Below are 17,841 nucleotides of genomic sequence, written 5' to 3' on the forward strand. Positions count from 1 at the left end.
CAGACTAAATCACCATAAAATGCTTCACAGAAGCATTATCGGGGATGGAAGTGGGGGTGAGTTTAATGCATGCTGCGCGATTATCACAGTGGCTGCAATGAGAAAATCTTTTTTTCAATCAATTTAGAGTACCCAATTATTATTTTTTCCAATTAAAGGGCAATTTAGCGTGGCCAATCCACCTCACCAGCACATCTTTTTGGGTTGTGGGGTAGAAACCCATGCAGCCACAGGGCGAATGGGCAAACTCCACACGGACAGTGACCCAGGGCTGGGATTCAAAACTGGGTCCTCAGCTCCGTAGGCCCAGTGCTAACCACTGCACCACCATGTTGCCCTGAAAATATTTTTAAAAATAAATTTGGAGCATTCAATTATTTCTTTCCAACTAAATGGCCATTCCACCTATCCTGTACACCTTTGGGGGTGGGATGAAACTCACGCAGACACAGGGAGAATATGCACACTCCACATGGACAATGGCCCAGGGCCAGGATTCAAACCCAGGTCCTCAGCGCCATAAGGCAGCAGTGCTCACCACTGCGCCATCATGATGTCCTTGCAGTGGGAAAATCTGACATCAAACCACATTGGGGCAGTTGGCCAAAAGATGGGTGAAAGAGGTAGGTTTTAAGAGCATTTTTAAGAAGGTAGAGAAGCCAAAGATCACAGGGAATGCATTCCAGGTCTTGGGCTTGGCAGCTGATTGCAGAGTAGCAGTGTATTAATCATCATACTGTGGCCAACACAACCCCCCAAGCCAGTAATCAGTTATGAATTACCAACACAGTTTGATTTACCAACACAAAGGGCAGAATTTTAAGGATGGCGAGCGGATCAGTGCTCGCCATCCTGAGAGCTGGGGCCTAACGCGTAACCGGCGACTCTCAAACACCCGCTGCATTTAACACTTGCATTGATTGGCAGTGGTTGGGAATTCAGTCCATCCAAGTCCCGCCAGATTGGCTGAAAACTCTTCGACCCGGCCAGGCACAGCACTGCTGTGTCCATAAGCAGTACTGCAGTGCTGTGTCTGGGACTAAGTCCTGGGACGTTTGAAAAGGTAAGTCCCAGGGGTCCCAGAGATCGGAGGGTAGGTGATGCGAGGGTGGGGGGGGGGGTGCGGGGGGGGGGGTTGCAGTCGTGGCTTCGGGGGTGGGGGTATTGGGGGAGGGGGTGGTAGGGCAGGAGGGGTGAGGGGGTCCTGGAGCTCCAATGTCCCAGGGGAGGGCATTCCAACTCTGAAGGGGTCTTCAGAGTGAGCCCCCCCGCCCCCCCCCCCCCCATCCCACCCAAGATGGGGAAATGTTTTAATGTCACCTTCCCACCCTACCCACACCTGCTCCCAACAGCCTAAAAATTGAGGCTGGGCAGGATAACGGGTCTTAATAGGTGGATGGGTAGGTTTCCCACCCGAGGCCTTGCCCACCCAAGCGTGAAATTGCATCTGGGTCTGGGCAGGAGGGGATCCCAGGGGGATTCCCAACCATTCAATTTTATGCTCCCCACCCACTTCAGAATCCACCTTGGGGGAGCGTAGATCTGCCAAAAGTGTGGCTATGATGTTGCAACAAAACAGTCTTACTGCTGAAATTGTTGGGTGCCTGACATTCACGTTAACTCAATTCTATTTGCCTCCAGACTTTAGATATTTGAGAGCAGGGGCATGCTGATTAGTGTGCCTCCTTCTGTAAAATAGTCAATAGTCACACACAGATATAGGATGTGTTTGAAACTGGTTATCAATCTCTCCTGAAACTCATTTCCCATTAGTCTGACATCCTCCTGGAGAGGAATCCATATCAGTGTCTATCTTCTGAACACTGGCACTTGTATAATCACAAGGCAGGCCAAATATTTATCTTTGTACAGAGGCAACATTTTGGTTTGAATTATTTACTTGGATTATTCGGCATCCATAAATCCGACCAGAGTTGTTAATCTTTGTTGTAATAAACCTATATCCTATCAATCCTGGGATCAAATTGTTTGTGGGTTATTCAGAGTTTACCCCCTGACCTAAAGCAGCCAAGTACTGTGAATTGTTGGGAAAAGATATTTCTACACTACATAATGATGCTCCAAAAGCCTTGAAATCCCTCCACATCTCACCATCTGCCTGGAATTTCTTATATTTTGGAAAACGTTCCTTGTTTCCTTGAAGGATAACTTTAACAGAAAAAGAATGAATTATAGTCAGTGCGCATTGTATGAATGTCACAGTAACTGCAGTGTCAGCGTGGTCCGGAGATAAGGTATGGTTTCTAGTCAGGAAACATCTTGGGTGGGATTCTCCCATCGGGCGGCTAAGTGCCGACGCCAGAGTAAAAATGGGAGCGTTTTACTCCGGCGTCAGCGCCCATTCCAGGACCCCATTCTGTGGCCCACAGGGGGCTAGGACGGCGCCTGAGCGGCCTCCGCCGCTCCAGCTTCCGATCCCAGACTGAACCCGGCACCGCGGGGTTCGCGCAGGCGCAGTTGGATCGGCGCCAACTAGCGCATGCACAGTGGCCTTCTTCCCCGCGCCTACCCGACGCCAAATGGCGCAGGGCTACAGGAGCTAGCATGGAAGAAAGGAGGCGGGGGGGCAGAGAGGCCGGCCCGCCAATTGGTGGGCCCCGATCGCGGCCAGGCCACTACGGAGGCCCCCCCCCCTGGGTTGGACCCCCCCCCCCCAAAGGCCGCCCCCGGAACCTTCAATGCCGAGATCCCGCCGGCTCAGAGGATGTTAGAATGGCGCTGGCGGGACTCGGCTTTTTGATGACGGCCGCTCGGCCCATCCAGGCGCATACCCCGACTGGCGCAGCGCCGACCACGCCGGAGAATTGCGTCCTGGCATCGGGGCGGCGTGGCCGATTCGCGCCGCGCCAATTCTGCAACCTGGCGGGGGGTCAGAGAATTCCGCCCCTTAATGTTCTTTAAACATTTTATTGAGGTATTTTTGGTATAGTGACAACAAAAGAAACAATATACATGAAACCATAAACATAGTGCAAAAGCCATTTACCTCTCGTACAGGTCCCACCCACCCTTATTGACCCCCTACTCTAATCTAAACTACTCCCCGCCCCCCCGCATCTGCTGACGATTAATTTCCCGCAAAGAAGTCGACGAACGGTTGCCACTCCGGGTGAACCCTAACATTGACCCTCTCAAGGCGAACTTGATTTTCTCCAAACAGAGAAAGCTAGCCATGTCAGATAGCCAGTCTCCGACTTCGGGGGCTTTGAGTCCCTCCAAGCTAGTAGTATCCGTCTCCGGGCTACCAGGGAAGCAAAGGCCAGAACGTCTGCCTCTTTCTCCTCCTGGATTCCCGGGTCTTCTGACACCCCGAAAATCGCCACCTCTAGACTCAGCGCCACCCTTGTTGTTAACACCGTGATGGCGTCCGCAAACCCCTGCCAAAATCCCCTCAGCTTTGGACATGTCCAAAACATGTGGACATGGTTCGCCGGTCCTCCCGCAAATTTTGCGCACCTGTCCTTCACCCCAAAGAATCTGCTCATCCGGGCCACTGTCATGTGAGCTCAGTGAACGACCTTAAATTGAATCAGGCTGAGCCTGGTACATGTTGCGGATGCGTTGACTCTACTCAACGCGTCTGCCCATAGACCATCCTCTATCTCACCTCCCAGCTCTTCCTCCCACTTGCGTTTCAGCTCCTCAGTCTGCGTTTCCTCCAACTCCATAAGCTCCTTATAAATGTCCGAGACGCTCCCTTCTCCTACCCACCCTCTGGAAACTACCCTGTCCTGAATCCCCCTTAGTGGTAGGAGCGGGAAGGTTGACACCTGTTTACGAAGGAAGTCCCGCACCTGCAGATACCTGAATTTATTTCCCCTCGCCAACCCAAACTTTTCCTCCATACTCGGAAAGCTCCCCTCTACGAACATATCCCCCATCCTCTCAATCGCCGCTCTCCACCATATAAGGAACCCCTCCGTCCATACTCCCCGGGGCAAACCGGTGATTATCACAGATTGGGGCCCAGACCAATGCTCCCACTGCTCCCACATGCCGCCTCCACTGGCCCCAAACTCTCAGGGCCGCCACCACCACGGGGCTGGTGGAGTACCGTGCTGGCAGGAAAGGCAGAGGCGCAGTTACCAACGCCCCCAAACTGGTGCCCTTACATGAAGTCGCCTCCATACGCACCCATGCCGACCCCTCCCCCACCACCCACTTCCTAATTATTGCTATATTCGCCGCCAGTAATAGTTACTAAAATTTGGCAGCGCCAGCCCGCCCTCTCCCCGACTCCGCTCAAGCATTACCTTCCTTACGCGTGGGGTCTTGCCTGCCCAGACGAAGCCCGTGATCTCTCTGTTGACCCGCTTAAAAAAGGACCGGGGAATAAAGATGGGGAGCCACTGAAATACAAATAGGAATCGCGGGAGGACCGTCATCTTCACCGTTTGCACCCTCCAGCCTGAGACAACGAAAGCGCGTCCCATCTCCGAAAATTGTCCTTCATTTGGTCCACCAGCCGGGCCAGATTCAATTTATGCAGCCGGTCCCATTCCCGCGCCACTTGGATGCCTAGGTACCTAAAGCTTCCCTTTACTAACCTAAACGGCAGCTCTCCCAGTCGCCTCTCCTAACCCCTCGCCTGGACCACAAACATCTCACTCTTTCCCATATTAAGCTTATACCCCGAAAACCAGCCAAATTCTCCTAGAGTCCTCATGATTTCTTCCATCCCCTCTATTGGGTCCGAAATGTACAGAAGCAGGTCATCCGCATAGTGACCCCTTAAACCCCGCCTGCTCCTCGCCAGTAACGTCCGGCACACAATACTCGACCCTGGAGGACAAGATTTTGGCCATCAACTTGGCATCTACATTCAACAGGGAGATTGGGCTGTAGGACCCACACAGCTCCAGGTTCTTGCCCCGCTTCAGAATCAGCAAAAGCGTTGCCTGCGACATCGTCGGGGGCAACACCCCTCTTTCCCTTGCCTCATTGAACATCCTCAACAACACCGGCCCCAATATCCCTGAGAACATTTTATAAAACTCCACTGGATACCCGTCCAGACCCGGGGCCTTACCTGCCTGCATGGCCTTCAAGCCCTCCACTATCTCCTCCAGCCCGATTGGGCCCCCAGCCCTTCTACCCGCTCCCCGTCCACCTTTGGGAAATTCAGCCCCTCCAAGAAGCACCTCATCCCCTCCGGCCCCGAAGTGGGTTCCGACCTGTACAGCCTGCTGTACAAATCCCTAAATGCCTTATTCACCCCTACCGAATCACCAACCAGGTTCCCATCTTCGTCCTTTACTTTCCCTATCTCCCTAGCTGCCTCCCTCTTCCTAATCTGCTGTGCAAGCATTCTGCTGGCCTTCTCTCCATGTTCATAGATCCCCCCCCTCATCTTTCTCAACTGCTCCACCGCCCTCCCTGTGGTCAGCAAGCTAAACTCCACCTGTAATCTCCGCCGTTCCCTTAATAGCCCTGCCTCTGGGGTCTCCGCATACCTCCTATCAATCTGTAGTAACTCCTTTACCAGTCGGTCCGTCTCTGCCCTGTCCACCTTCTCCCTATGAGCCCGGATCGAGATCAGCTCCCCTCTGACCACCGCCTTCAGTGCTTCCCACACCTCTGCTGCTGAAATTACCCCCGTGTCTTTGACCCGCAGGTAGCTCTGAATACATTTCCTCAGCCGCCCGCACACCCCTTCATCCGCCAAAAGTCCCACATCCAACCTCCAGTGCGGGCGCTGGTTACTATCTTTACTAACCTGCAGGGCAACCCAGTGCGGAGCATGGGCTGAGATTGTAATCGCCGAGTACCCCGTGTCCACCACCCCAGCCAGCAAAGCCTTGCTCAAAATAAAGAAATCAATCCGGGAATACACAAATACACTTTATGCACGTGTGAGTAGAAGGAGAACTCCTTCACCCTCAGCTGCCCAAATGTCCATGAATGCACCCCGCCCCCCATCAGCGCCATGAACCCTCTTAGTTCCATTGCCATTGCTGGCACCCTGCCCATTTTTGGGCTTCACCTGTCCAAGCCAGGGTCCATAACTGTGTTGAAATCCCCTCCCATGACCAACCTGTGCGAGTCCAGGTCCGGTATCTTCCCCAGCATCCTCTTTATAAACTCCACATCATCTCAATTTGGCGCATGCACATTTACTAATACCACCTGCACCCCCTCCAGTTTCCCACTAACCATAATGTACCAACCTCCCATGTCCGAGACTATTCTACCCGCCTCAAACACCACCCACTTATTGATCAGGATCGCGACCCCTCTAGTCTTTGAATCTAGTCCCGAGTGAAAGACCTGACTGACCCAGCCTTTCCTCAGTCTAACCTGGTCCTTAACTCTAAGGTGCGTCTCCTGCAACATTACCATGTCCGCCTTCAATCCCCTAAGATGCGCGATAACATGTGCCCTTTGACCGGCCCATGTAACCCTTGAACATTCCAGGTGATCAGCCTAGTTGGGGGGCTCATTGCCCCCCCCCCCCCCCCTCCACCGACCAGCCGTCCCTTTTTTTAGGCCCGCCTCCAGCCCGTGCTCCGCGCTTCCACCGGTCCATCCGCAGGCAGCCCCTGTCCCCAGCCCAAGTCCCTCCCTCGTCAGCAGCACATTCCGCCCCTTAATCTTACCTTGATTAGTGACCTGAATGAGAGCTGCTAAGGCCCATTATAACACTGGCAAATAGATTAAAGTGCCAAACTGTTGGGGATCTAATAAGGCTCCTGTTAACCTTGAGTGAGAATTTGACTGTTCGATTCAAGAAATAAAAAAAAGTGCTGGAAAAACTTAGCAGGCCTGGCAGCATCTGTGGAAGGAGAGTTAAACATAGAGTCCAATAAAACTCCTCTTCGGAAGTAAAGGCATATTGGATTTGAATCATTAACTCTCTCCTCAGATGCTGCCAAACCTGCTGAGATTATTGTTGACGTGAATGATGATCTTACTCCACTTTTCCTCATTTTTATACTTTTCTACAGTTATCACAAACAGAACTCTGCATTGTTCGAGAAATATTTAGAATGAAACTTTCAATAGAGTCATAGGTGTTTACAGCATGGATTCAGGCCCTTCGGCCCAGCTTGCCCATGCCGCCCAGTTTCTATCACTAAGCTAGTCTCACTTGCCTGCATTTGGCCCAGATCCCTCTATACCCACCCTGCCCATGTAACCGTCTAATTGTTTTTTAAAGGAAAGAATTGTACGCGCCTCTACCACTGCCTCTGGCAGCCCGTTCCATATGCTCACCACCCTCTGTGTGAAAAGATTTCCCCTCTGGTCTCTTTTGTATCTCTCCCTTCTCACCTTAAACCTATGCCCTCTAGTTCTAGACTCCTCTTCCTTTGGGAAAAGATGTTGACTATCTACCTTATCTATGCCCCTCATTATTTTATAGACCTCTATAAGATCACCACTCAGCTCCTACGCTCCAGGGAAATAAGTCCCAGTCTATTCAGCCTCTCCTTATAACTCAGATCATCAAGTCCTGGTAGCATCCTCGTAAATCCCTTCTGCACTCTTTCTAGTTTAACAATATCCTTCCTATAATAGGGGGACCAGAATTGAACACAGTATTCCATGTGTGGACTTACCAGTGTCTTGTACAACTTCAACAAGACGTCCCAACTCCTGTGTTCAATATTCTGACCAATAAAACCTATTGAGTATTGAGGAGACCTTACTGCAGGCTGCAGGGAATACGTTATTTTAGTACCGTGGTATTAATACCACCACTGTAAACAAACAACATGGGTATTGTTGGTAATCGGAAGGAGTAACTGCAATAATCCCTGTCCAAATGTCTGCGCCACCTTCGCGAGCATATTTGAGTATAGCGAGCGTTACAGGAACCAATGAGGCCAAAGGATGCTGTGTAACTCCTACTTTCATTTTCTTTCAGGCCGAATGTGTGCGGATCTCGCTTTCATTCCTATTGTTGTCCTGGATGGAAAACATTGCCTGGTGGTAACCAGTGTATTGTGCGTAAGTACTGCCAGCTCTAACCATTGGGGACACTTATTTCATCTGGGCCTCTTTAGGTTATGTCCTTTTTCTCTTTGAAGCTAATGTCAATCCATCACGTTGTTGTCCTGGAGACCATTTGGTGCTGGACTCAGACTGAGTTCCTGATGCAGTACTTAACTGCCACTTTACAAAAATAACCCATGATCTTTCCAACTGGGTAACGTTGTAGTGGTTTAGCGGATATCAGCTCTTGAGCTAATCTATTCGGGTTGCCAGCCTCCAGGGTTGCCCTGGAGTCTGCAGGAATGGAAGATTAATCTCCTGGGCACCACCAGTAACCTGTGAGGAAAATCCACCGCAGCATTAAAAATAGTTCTGGACGGGGATTTTACCCCCACCCCACCGCGGCATATGTTCCCCCGGCAGAGGTGGCCCTCCTTTGGTCAGCGCTGGGCCCTGCACCCTCTGCCGCCGAGGAACACACTGCGAGGGAGGGCCACCGTCAATGGGACCGCAAGATCCCATCGGCAGGAAGGGCTGGAAAGGTTTTGTCATAAATTTCTTTTATATTCTGTAAATATTTATGTTTATTAGTTTGAGAAATATTGGATATAGGAAAAAATAGCGGTTTAACTGTCATTGAAGGTGGGAGGTCATTTGATGAAACTTTATATATGCCATCAATTGGCAACCCTAACCGCCTGTGAATCCTAAGGGGGCCCAAAAGCTAGCCAGCATTTTAAATAAGGGGCCGGAATTGCACCAGACGGGTTTTGGCAGGGATGGAGGGGGTGCACTTAAAATATGATGAGTAGCTAACCCACCGCCATTCCCCATAAAATGATAGGCAGGTGGGCGGTGAAATTGAAAGCCATTTTAAACAAAGAATTAGTGGGTGCTTCAGCTTGTTATCAAGCCAATTAGCCTGAATATTATGCTGTCCATGCTGTAAAATGGTTGACAAGGGCAGGCAGACATGAGTGCACATGCTGTTTTATTTTAAGCCCAACTAGTTAAAAGGCAGGAGGAAAGGAAGACATCCTTTGGGGCTGCCCTTTGCATATCGGGGCACCCCCTTCCAACATGCTACCTCCCTCTCCCTTCCCCTTTTCATTTCCCGTCTGGCCACCAAAGCTCTCCCCCTCACCCCCTCCTTCCCTGGGCTCCCCAATCACTCCCCACCTGAAACCTCAGATGTATCTGAGCCCAGGTCTTCCCGGATCCATTGCTATCTTCTTCTCAGGCTTGCTTGCAATCCCAACAGTGCTCACAACTGAACTCTGGACTGTTGGGACTTCCTCCCCTTGAAAGGCAGAAGTCGGATCCTCGCCTCCATACGGCTGCTGGCCATGCGTTACGGCGGTGGTGCGGGGGCTGGTTTCACATGGTCCAATGGTTCAATTCAAGACCAACGTTTCTTTTAGTGGGCGGGGGAGGGTGGGAGGAGGAACAAATGGTACACCCTCTTGCAAAATCCTAATATTTCAGTTCACACAATCTAACAATGAACCAGACATTACTATTATAGTAGGATAGCGTGGTGATTATCCATAGTTTGCAGGTACCATTGTGGTGTCTTTCATCTTTATTGCTTCTCCTGTATAAGTATTCAACTCGGCAGAAGTGCTCCTCAAGTTCAATGGTTGGACTCCCTCTCTTAGATACTGACATGTAAGCTCTCCCATCACAGTGGCTGATGCTGCTGAAATCATTTCCATCTTAAGAGGCTTCCCATTTACCTGGAACATTTCAGTAATAGGGTCTATGTTGCCTGTTTTTAAATTAAGAAATGAGTGAATATCAGAATCGCCGGTGCTAGGCTTTTCCACATTGTATACTTGTAACATCTTGGTTGATTGATTACTCAGCAATCTTAACTTAGCTTTGCACCGCTTTATTAAATGTCCTCTTTTGTGCCAAATCAAATATTCAGCCTCCTTAAACCAACGTGATTCAGAAGTGTGGTTCCCTCCATATTGATAACATTCCACTTTAAGCAGTATTGGCTGATTGCTTGTTCTGTACCTTTTGTTGGTGGCTGAAATTGTTTCCTGCTTTGCAGCTGCTTCGGTGGTTTTGGCGCCACTGCTGGCTACAGGTTCCTGCCATAACTTGGTGAACGGTGGGTGCCATGTGGTGCACTCTGCTGCTCCTCTGCACCTTTGTCAGTGCTATCTATTGCCAACGCTATCACCATTGAATGTTTAAAATTTATGTTGCCCTTTGCAAGCAATCTGCATTGAATAACATCATTGTTCTTGCCACAGACTAGCCTATCCCATAACATGTCATTTAGGGTGGCTCAAAAATCCACAATACTCCAATTTCTTCAGTTTAGTAATGTAAGTCAGGATTGATTTCACCTGGGGCTCTCACCATCTAATTCAATTTGATCTCTGGAACGCGACTGATCATTGAGGTTGCAATTGAACCATCATTAAATCCACAAGCTCACTAAATGATTTGGAGTTGGGCACACTTGGGGCTGTAAGAATGTGATACGGTTATAGGCCTGAATTGCTCAAACACTTCGAATTGGTTTGCATTTTGCCTCCTCCCCTTTTTTGCTTGCTTGGAAATAATACTCAAGGCTCTAGACATATTGGGCACAATTCTCCGACTAAGTGCCCACGCTGGCGTGAATGCTGTTGAGGTTCACAACGGCACGAAACGGCCCCGATCTCGACCAATTCAGGGCCCAAAAATGGGCTAGGATCGGGGCCGCGAGAAACTTGGGGGGGCCGTGTCGCTAAAGCAGCGGCGCCAGCGCGCGGCGGGCATTGGCGCCGCATAAAAGCGGTGCTGCGTCATCCGCCGCCTAACTGGCGTCACCCGCGCATGCGTGGTTGCCATCCTCCCCGAGGCCACCCCGCAATAAGATGTCAGATGGATCTTGCGGGGTGCGGAGGAAAGGAGGTCCTCCTTCAGAGAGGCCGGCCCACCGATCGGTGGGCACCGATCGCGGGCCAGACCCCTTTTGAGTCCTACCCCGGTGAAAGAACCCCCATCGCCCCCCCACAGGCCGCCCCCCCCAGTGTTCCCGCGCTGTTCCCGCCGGCAGCGACCAGGTATGGATGACGCCGGCGGGAAGTCGTCGTTTTGGGCAGGCCGCTCGGCCCATCCGGGCTGAGAATAGCGGGGGTGACGGAGAATCGCCATTTTGGGTGTCTCGGGCGATTCACCGGACTGTGGCGCGCAGAACTAGATAGTGCCGATCTCGCCGCTTGTGTGCATCGCGGGAGGACGCGGACCGGCGTCGCGTGAAAAAATTGCGCCCCAGGCGATTCTTCCAAACGGCGCGGCATCGGAGAATCATGCCCAATTGTCCAGTCTTCTGAGCAGGAGTCAAATGGGTCTATTTGCCCAAAGAAAGGCACTCTGGTGAGTACTTCTGTTTTCAGACTTTGAGGATACTCACAGGTTTTGAGTCAGAGCTAGAGTCAGGATAATTTATCCTCATTGCAAAATGTAAAGATGCACTTTCACCGATTTCATTAGTTTTTAAAAAGTTTTTTTTAATTAAAGGGCACTTTAGAGTAGCCATTCCATCTACCCTACACATCTTTGGGTTGTGGGGATGAGACCCATGTAGACACGGGGAGAAGATGCAAATACCACACAGTCAGTGACCCGAGGCCGGGATCAAACCTGGGTCCTTGGCACCCTGAGGCAACAGTGCTAACCACTGCACCACCATGCCTCCTGCACCGGTTTCATTCGTGTACACAAAGGGTATTTATTCATTAAAGTTGCTCAGCAGCCACATGGCTGTAGCTAGCTCCAAAAATGTCTCTGCCCAGGAACCTTTTTCATCATGGGGTGATTCCGCACCTGAGGCTCGATTGGTCACCCAGGCCAGGTGACCCTTACTCTGCTGTGTTGACCTTAAAGGGATAATCGGCACATATAGCTTCTCAGATTTCAGCTATTCTCTATCATTAACACTCAAGTGGACTCAAGCTTTTTAAATGAAAATATAAATGCTGAAATTGGTAAAAGGAAATGCACATTTTCAGCCAGCCAAAAGTGAAAGATTCTTGTAGCAGGGACACAACAAGGTCAAATAAAAGCAAAATAGTAAAATACAGCAAGTTAATATTTGACATGTAAAACGGATCCAAACCCCGAAAGACTGTCGCCCACTGACTGCTTAGTGTAACTTCAAATGTAACAGCATAACATCACTGGAGACATAACAGCGTCGTGTCACTGTAAATGCAACATGGTGTCGTCAACTATCAATAAAACTACAATTTCACTGTAGCTGTAACAGCAATTTGTCATCGCAAATGTGACACTGTAACATAACCTTAAATGGATGAATCTTGGCATCAACTGAGTTAAAGGTGACCTAATAGCAGCCATTTGTATCGGATTGCTTCACGCTAAGCTGACAATTTCTAAAGTGCATTTGCTTTTGTCTTTGTCTAGCCATTTGTCGGAACACGTGTGGTGATGGATTCTGCTCCAGACCAAACATGTGCACTTGTGCCAATGGGCAACTTTCCCCAGGTTGTGGATCTGGTTCAAGTAAGTGGCATTCTGTTGATTCTACAAATAATGTGGCAACTTGCAGGCACCAAACCCCTTCATTTGGTCAATTCAATGGTTAGATATAGAGTAGCGATATCTGTACCGTGACCCATCAAACACCTCCCGATCAGGTACAGTCAGGGCTGCTGCAATCACTAGGCTAACAAGATGGTCACATAAAGTGGCAACATTTTGCAGGGGAGGGGGGGAATTGAACAAACTATTCATGCAATTGCTATTAGGATCAGGTTAACAAGGGTAAACTGACCCTTCTCTTTGTCTCTCTCCTGTGTTGGTTATAACAGAGTTGAATTTAATAGAGAGGTGATATTGCCCATTTAATATACGTTTAACAGTGTATAGCACAGTGCAAGAAGTAAGCCTGTTAGGTTCCTTTTAAGTTAACAAGTAAAGAGTTAGTTTTATTGCTCATACTCACCCAGGTAAAGATGCAGAAATTATTAACAAAGAATGTATCTGAACTGAATAATTGTGGGATTGCTGTCCTGCATCTTCTGCCAGTAACAAACTGGGCTACCCAAATTTTGCCTTCCCAGGAACCAGACCAAATTTCAATTTTCCACGGAAGCTATTTGCACATTGTACAGAATTTTGTCCAGTTATTGGGCGCACAAATCTTGATGTAAATAGTGATTTTTTTTCTCTCTCTGGCGATGGAATATGAGCTTGTCCTGTCCTGTGTTCTCATTAGGACATGATGACTTTGTATGTTTCGGGATCAGTTTGAAGTCACTTAATTTCTTATCCTACCTTATTCTGGCCTACTATAATGTTTAGTCCTGCACCGCCTTTTTAAGTTCCACTCTTTGGTTAACACCAAGAGAAAGACAAGAACCTGCTGGTTTAATAATTAAATCTTTCTCCTCCTCTTTATCTATAAATTTTCCTTCTACATCTTCAGAACTCAATTTCCCCACAGGTTCAGATTGGGGAGGTTGGCTTTGCTCCATGTTTCCAGTGTCGTTTTATTCCTCCCTGTCAAGAGCAAACTGGGTCTAGCAGTTCACTGTGCTGGAAGGTTCCAGAGTGGGAAAGAGGAGAGATAGAAAACTATATAGTACATGTTTAGTAGTCGAGGGCAGTCCTTGAACCTTCAATGTTGAACATTATACCACAGGACAAGTAATGCAGGGCGTACTGTAAGGTTTTCACCGCAGGGGCTGAATGTAAGGGGTACTGATTTCATTATTAACCATGAAAAAAATCAGGCAAGCAGATCAAGAGCTGTGATTGGCTTCAGCATCCCCTTTGGCTAGGTAAGGCAAACTAAAGGAAAGGTGGACGTGTATACGTCAAGTGAGGCCAGGCTGAGGCTCAGTTGTGGTAATGCTATGACATCCATGAATCTCCTAGCATTCAGCTGTCTAGGTGAGGCAGGGGTCAAGTATTGGAGGATAGCTCCCACTGTGAAACTTGCAACCCAACAGAAACCAACACCTTCAAGACATGGGAGGGGATGTGGGGAGAGGGAAGCAAGTTTAAGGTCCCATTGAGTGACATGTTTCTGTTCTGGATGAGCAGTCAGAAAGTACACCTTTGGGCAGCATGGTGGCACAGTGGTTAGCACTGCTGCCTCACGGTGCCAAGGACCCGGGTTCGATCCTGGCCCCGGGTCACTGTCCATGTGGAGTTTGCACATTCTCCCCGTGTCTGCATGGGTCTCACCCCCACAACCCAAAAAGATGTGCCTGGTAGGTGAATTGGCCACGCTAAATTGCCCCTTAATTGGAAAAAAAGAATTGGCTACTCTAAATTTACATAAAAAGAAAGTAAACTTTTATCTTCACCTCTGATATCTTCACCTCTGAGTGCATTCTGGCTGAGGAAGAATTTGACCCATTCAGAGATGAACGACATCAGTCAGATAATCACTACGTAAATTGGGTGGTTCAGAGCTCATGTGTTCTAGGCATGTGAGAGGGATTAATGGACGAGAACTGTGACCAATCGCTCTGATTAGTGACGCCATAGAGTGGTCTAAGTCACATGTCTGCAGTGAAATGTGAGCACAGGGCATGTTCAGGACCATACGAACTGCAAAGCCAATTATAACAGTCTCATGCCTTCTTGGCATTTGTGGAATCCCTTGTTAGCGGTAAGGTAGAAGAACAGAATTTGGTCTAACTCTCGAAGGACTGGTGCACTGAGTAGACTAAGATGGTTGTTCGTATGAATTACGACCTGGAAATCACTGGGAGAGAGTTTATTTCCCAGGCTGAAAGAAAGCTTGCATTTATAGTTTTATGACCTCAGTCAATCCAAAGTGCTTTTACAGCCTACTTTTTCAGGCAGAGTTGCTGTTGTAATCTAAGAAACACGGTAGCCCATTTGCACACTACAAGGTCCCATAAGCAGCAATGTGATAATGAAGAGCCCATCTGTTTTAGTGAGGCTGATTGAGGGATAAATACTGGGCAGGCCACCAATGAAAATTCCTCCACTTCTCTTCAGTATAGAGCCATGGGGTCTCTTAAGTCTAAGTGAGAAGGCAGCTTAGCATCTCATTCAGAAGACAATATTCCATCAGCATTGGCATGTCAGCCTAGATTTTTACACTTGCGTCTCTGGAGTGGGATTTGAACCCGCAACCTTCTTGCCTCAGAGGCACCCACTGAGCCGCATCTGACATTTGCCTGTATCCATAAACAGGATGGCCATTCGAGGGACCATTTGAGTGTTGGCTTTCACTCTAAACAATTGCTGCGATCGCGACTATACCCTGACGTCTGTAACCTGCTTCTCACAGTCCCTGTGGGATAACCACAATAATTGTGGACCGAGTTACGAGCAAGACACATTAACACATCTGGAATATCTGTGATTGGAAAGCCCATTTACTGCAGCAATATTTCCTGCTCTTTAATCGATAATGGTCATTTAGATATGACATTTCATGGCTAGTCCTGGACACAAAAATGCAACTATTATAAAATACCATTAAAATGTGCAGATATCTGGAAATAAGAATTGCTGTTTAATTCTGGTGTGATTTCATGAAAAGATTTGAAGAAGACTTGGCATGCTGTGCAATTTGTGCCGTTTCATTGGGGTTTCCATCAAGACCATATCGGGGGAGGTCAGGAGAATTCAATCCTAATATGGTTTTTAATAATAATCATTTATAATAATAATCTTTATTGTCGCAAGTAGGCTTACATTAACACTGCAATGAAGTTACTTTGAAAAGCCCTGAGTCGCCACATTCCAGCGCCAGTTCGGGTACACAGAGGGAGAATTCAGAATGTCCAAATTACCTAACAGCACGTCTTTCGGGACTTGTGGGAGGAAACCGGAGCACCCGGAGGAAACCCACGCAGACACGGGGAGAACGTGCAGACTCCGCACAGACAGTGACCCAAGCGGAAATCGAACCTGGTATCCTGTCGCTGTGAAGCTAACCACTGTGCTATCGTTAATGGCTGGAATTTAAAAACTAGATCAATTTTTGAAATTAATTTCCAAACGTTTCGGTTTTGGTTAATGAGGTGATTAATCCGAACTTTAAATTAAAAAAAAGAAGCCACAAACATGATATTCTTGACAGTTTAATGTTTCAAAGAAACCTAGAATAGTCCAGCACAGAAGGAGGCCATTTGGCCCATTTAGTGTTTTCCCATTGTTAGTTAGCCACATGCACATATATGGAGGGCTAGGTAATGGTCTTCTTCATATTATTAAATGTGTTTGAATGACTGAGGGCTGCTTTTCTCTTTTGTTATAACAGCTGGCAGCCATACTGTTTTCCCAAGGAATTAAAAGTATGTTGATGTTTCGCCCATCTGCTTGCTACAACCTTCCTGCCCTCCCCCATCCTCGACCACCCTCTGGCCTCTAGCGCCCACAACTCCTCCCTCAGCCTTTGAAATAATAATTCAAATAAATAAGCACAAGTAAATAATTCAAAGAGTTGGATGAGAAAGCAGAAAACTCATTAGAGTGGAGGCCAACAAGTGGCTTCAAATGGCTACTTCGCAGCAGGCCCCAAAGCCAGCTTTACCAAAATAATATTTTATTTTGATCTCTGTTCTCTTCCTTTCAATGACTCTTCCTGAGCTGCAGGACACGCCAGGGCCAGCTCTTGCCTTTGATGCCGGTGCGTTAAGCACCACCTGGGCGCAATGTGGAGAGGAGAGGATTGGACAAGGAGGATCATGTGCCAATGCTTGTGCCATGTTTGCAATTTGCATTCTATTAATTGAAGTGAGAAAAAAAGTGGGATTCTGTTACCAGTATCTCGCCCTCTCTGTGAAATTGTCCTCTGTGCCCTCCAGCAAAAGGTTCTGCTCTGCTCTGGTCAGAATGAGATGGTGTCAGGACCAAGGTGATCGGCATTACCCTGTGGCTGTAATGATCTAACGTAATCTGGTGGTGGTGGATGGCGGCCATCTTTCCTCCCAGCAGCACTGAAGGCCTCCTTGCTGCTCTGTTCCCACCCTGAACCCAATTAAAAATTGGGTAATTTTTAATGTAAAAAAGATGTGCAAAGAGATAAGTTCTGTTCCACTTGAAGAGGAGCAAATCGTCCCCTCTCTGCTGTTTTAATATTAACACACTAAATCATTTTGAGGAAAAGAACCACCACCATTCCATATAGTAGCAAAGGATCTATTTTTTTCTTTTTAAAATAAATTTAGAGCACCCAATTATTATTTTTTTCCAATTCAGGGGCAATTTAGCGTGGCCAATCCACCTAACCTGCATATCTTTGGATTGTGGGGGTGAAACGGGGAGAATGTGCAAACTCCACACGGACAGTGACCCAGGGCCGGGATTCAAATCCGGGTCCTCAGCGCCGTAGTCCCAGTGATAACCACTGCGCCACGCGCCGCCGTAGCAAAGGATCTTTAACGATCATTTTTCTGCAGTTTTAACTCAGCTTTTTAAAAAAAAAATCACTGAAATCTACAATTACAGAAAATCTTATTGAGCGGAATCACTTTGAGGAATAGGTTGCGCCAGTCAGACATAGGTGAGACAGTTAGAGTCAGAAGCAAAGAGATTTGAAGTGAGCTTTTAGTTAATCCTGCTTACTGGGTAAGAACATCCTGTAATAAAGCGAATGGGATTTTGAGCCTTACTGAGTTTGTTCATTGTGCAGCTTTGAAACCACATTGAGCACAGCTGCAGCAAATGCCACGTGTGAAGAAGTCCAAATTGATTTCTGTCATTCTGTAAGTGCAGTCATCTGACCTGCTTTGTTCTCCTTGCAGTTCAGCAGTGTAATGTCAGGTGTATGAACGGTGGATCCTGCTCGGATGACAATTGCGTTTGCCAGAAAGGATACACTGGGACACACTGTGGACAGCGTGAGTATCAACACCACACTACTGCAAATAG

At 48.2% G+C, this 17,841-nt stretch overlaps 1 protein-coding gene across 1 annotated transcript in view; it reads left to right on the forward strand.

The window, feature by feature from the left end:
• fbn2b (fibrillin 2b) overlaps positions 1-17,841 on the forward strand; it is a 408,379-nt gene that overhangs the window by 9,767 nt on the left and 380,771 nt on the right. Inside the window, exons 2-4 of the mRNA XM_072482639.1 lie at positions 7,886-7,968; positions 12,382-12,480; positions 17,715-17,810. Coding sequence (XP_072338740.1) covers positions 7,886-7,968; positions 12,382-12,480; positions 17,715-17,810 — 278 coding nt within the window. The remainder of the gene's footprint in view (positions 1-7,885; positions 7,969-12,381; positions 12,481-17,714; positions 17,811-17,841) is intronic.

Source organism: Scyliorhinus torazame, chromosome 18 (assembly GCF_047496885.1).
Source record: "Scyliorhinus torazame isolate Kashiwa2021f chromosome 18, sScyTor2.1, whole genome shotgun sequence".
Classification (NCBI taxonomy): domain Eukaryota; kingdom Metazoa; phylum Chordata; class Chondrichthyes; order Carcharhiniformes; family Scyliorhinidae; genus Scyliorhinus; species Scyliorhinus torazame.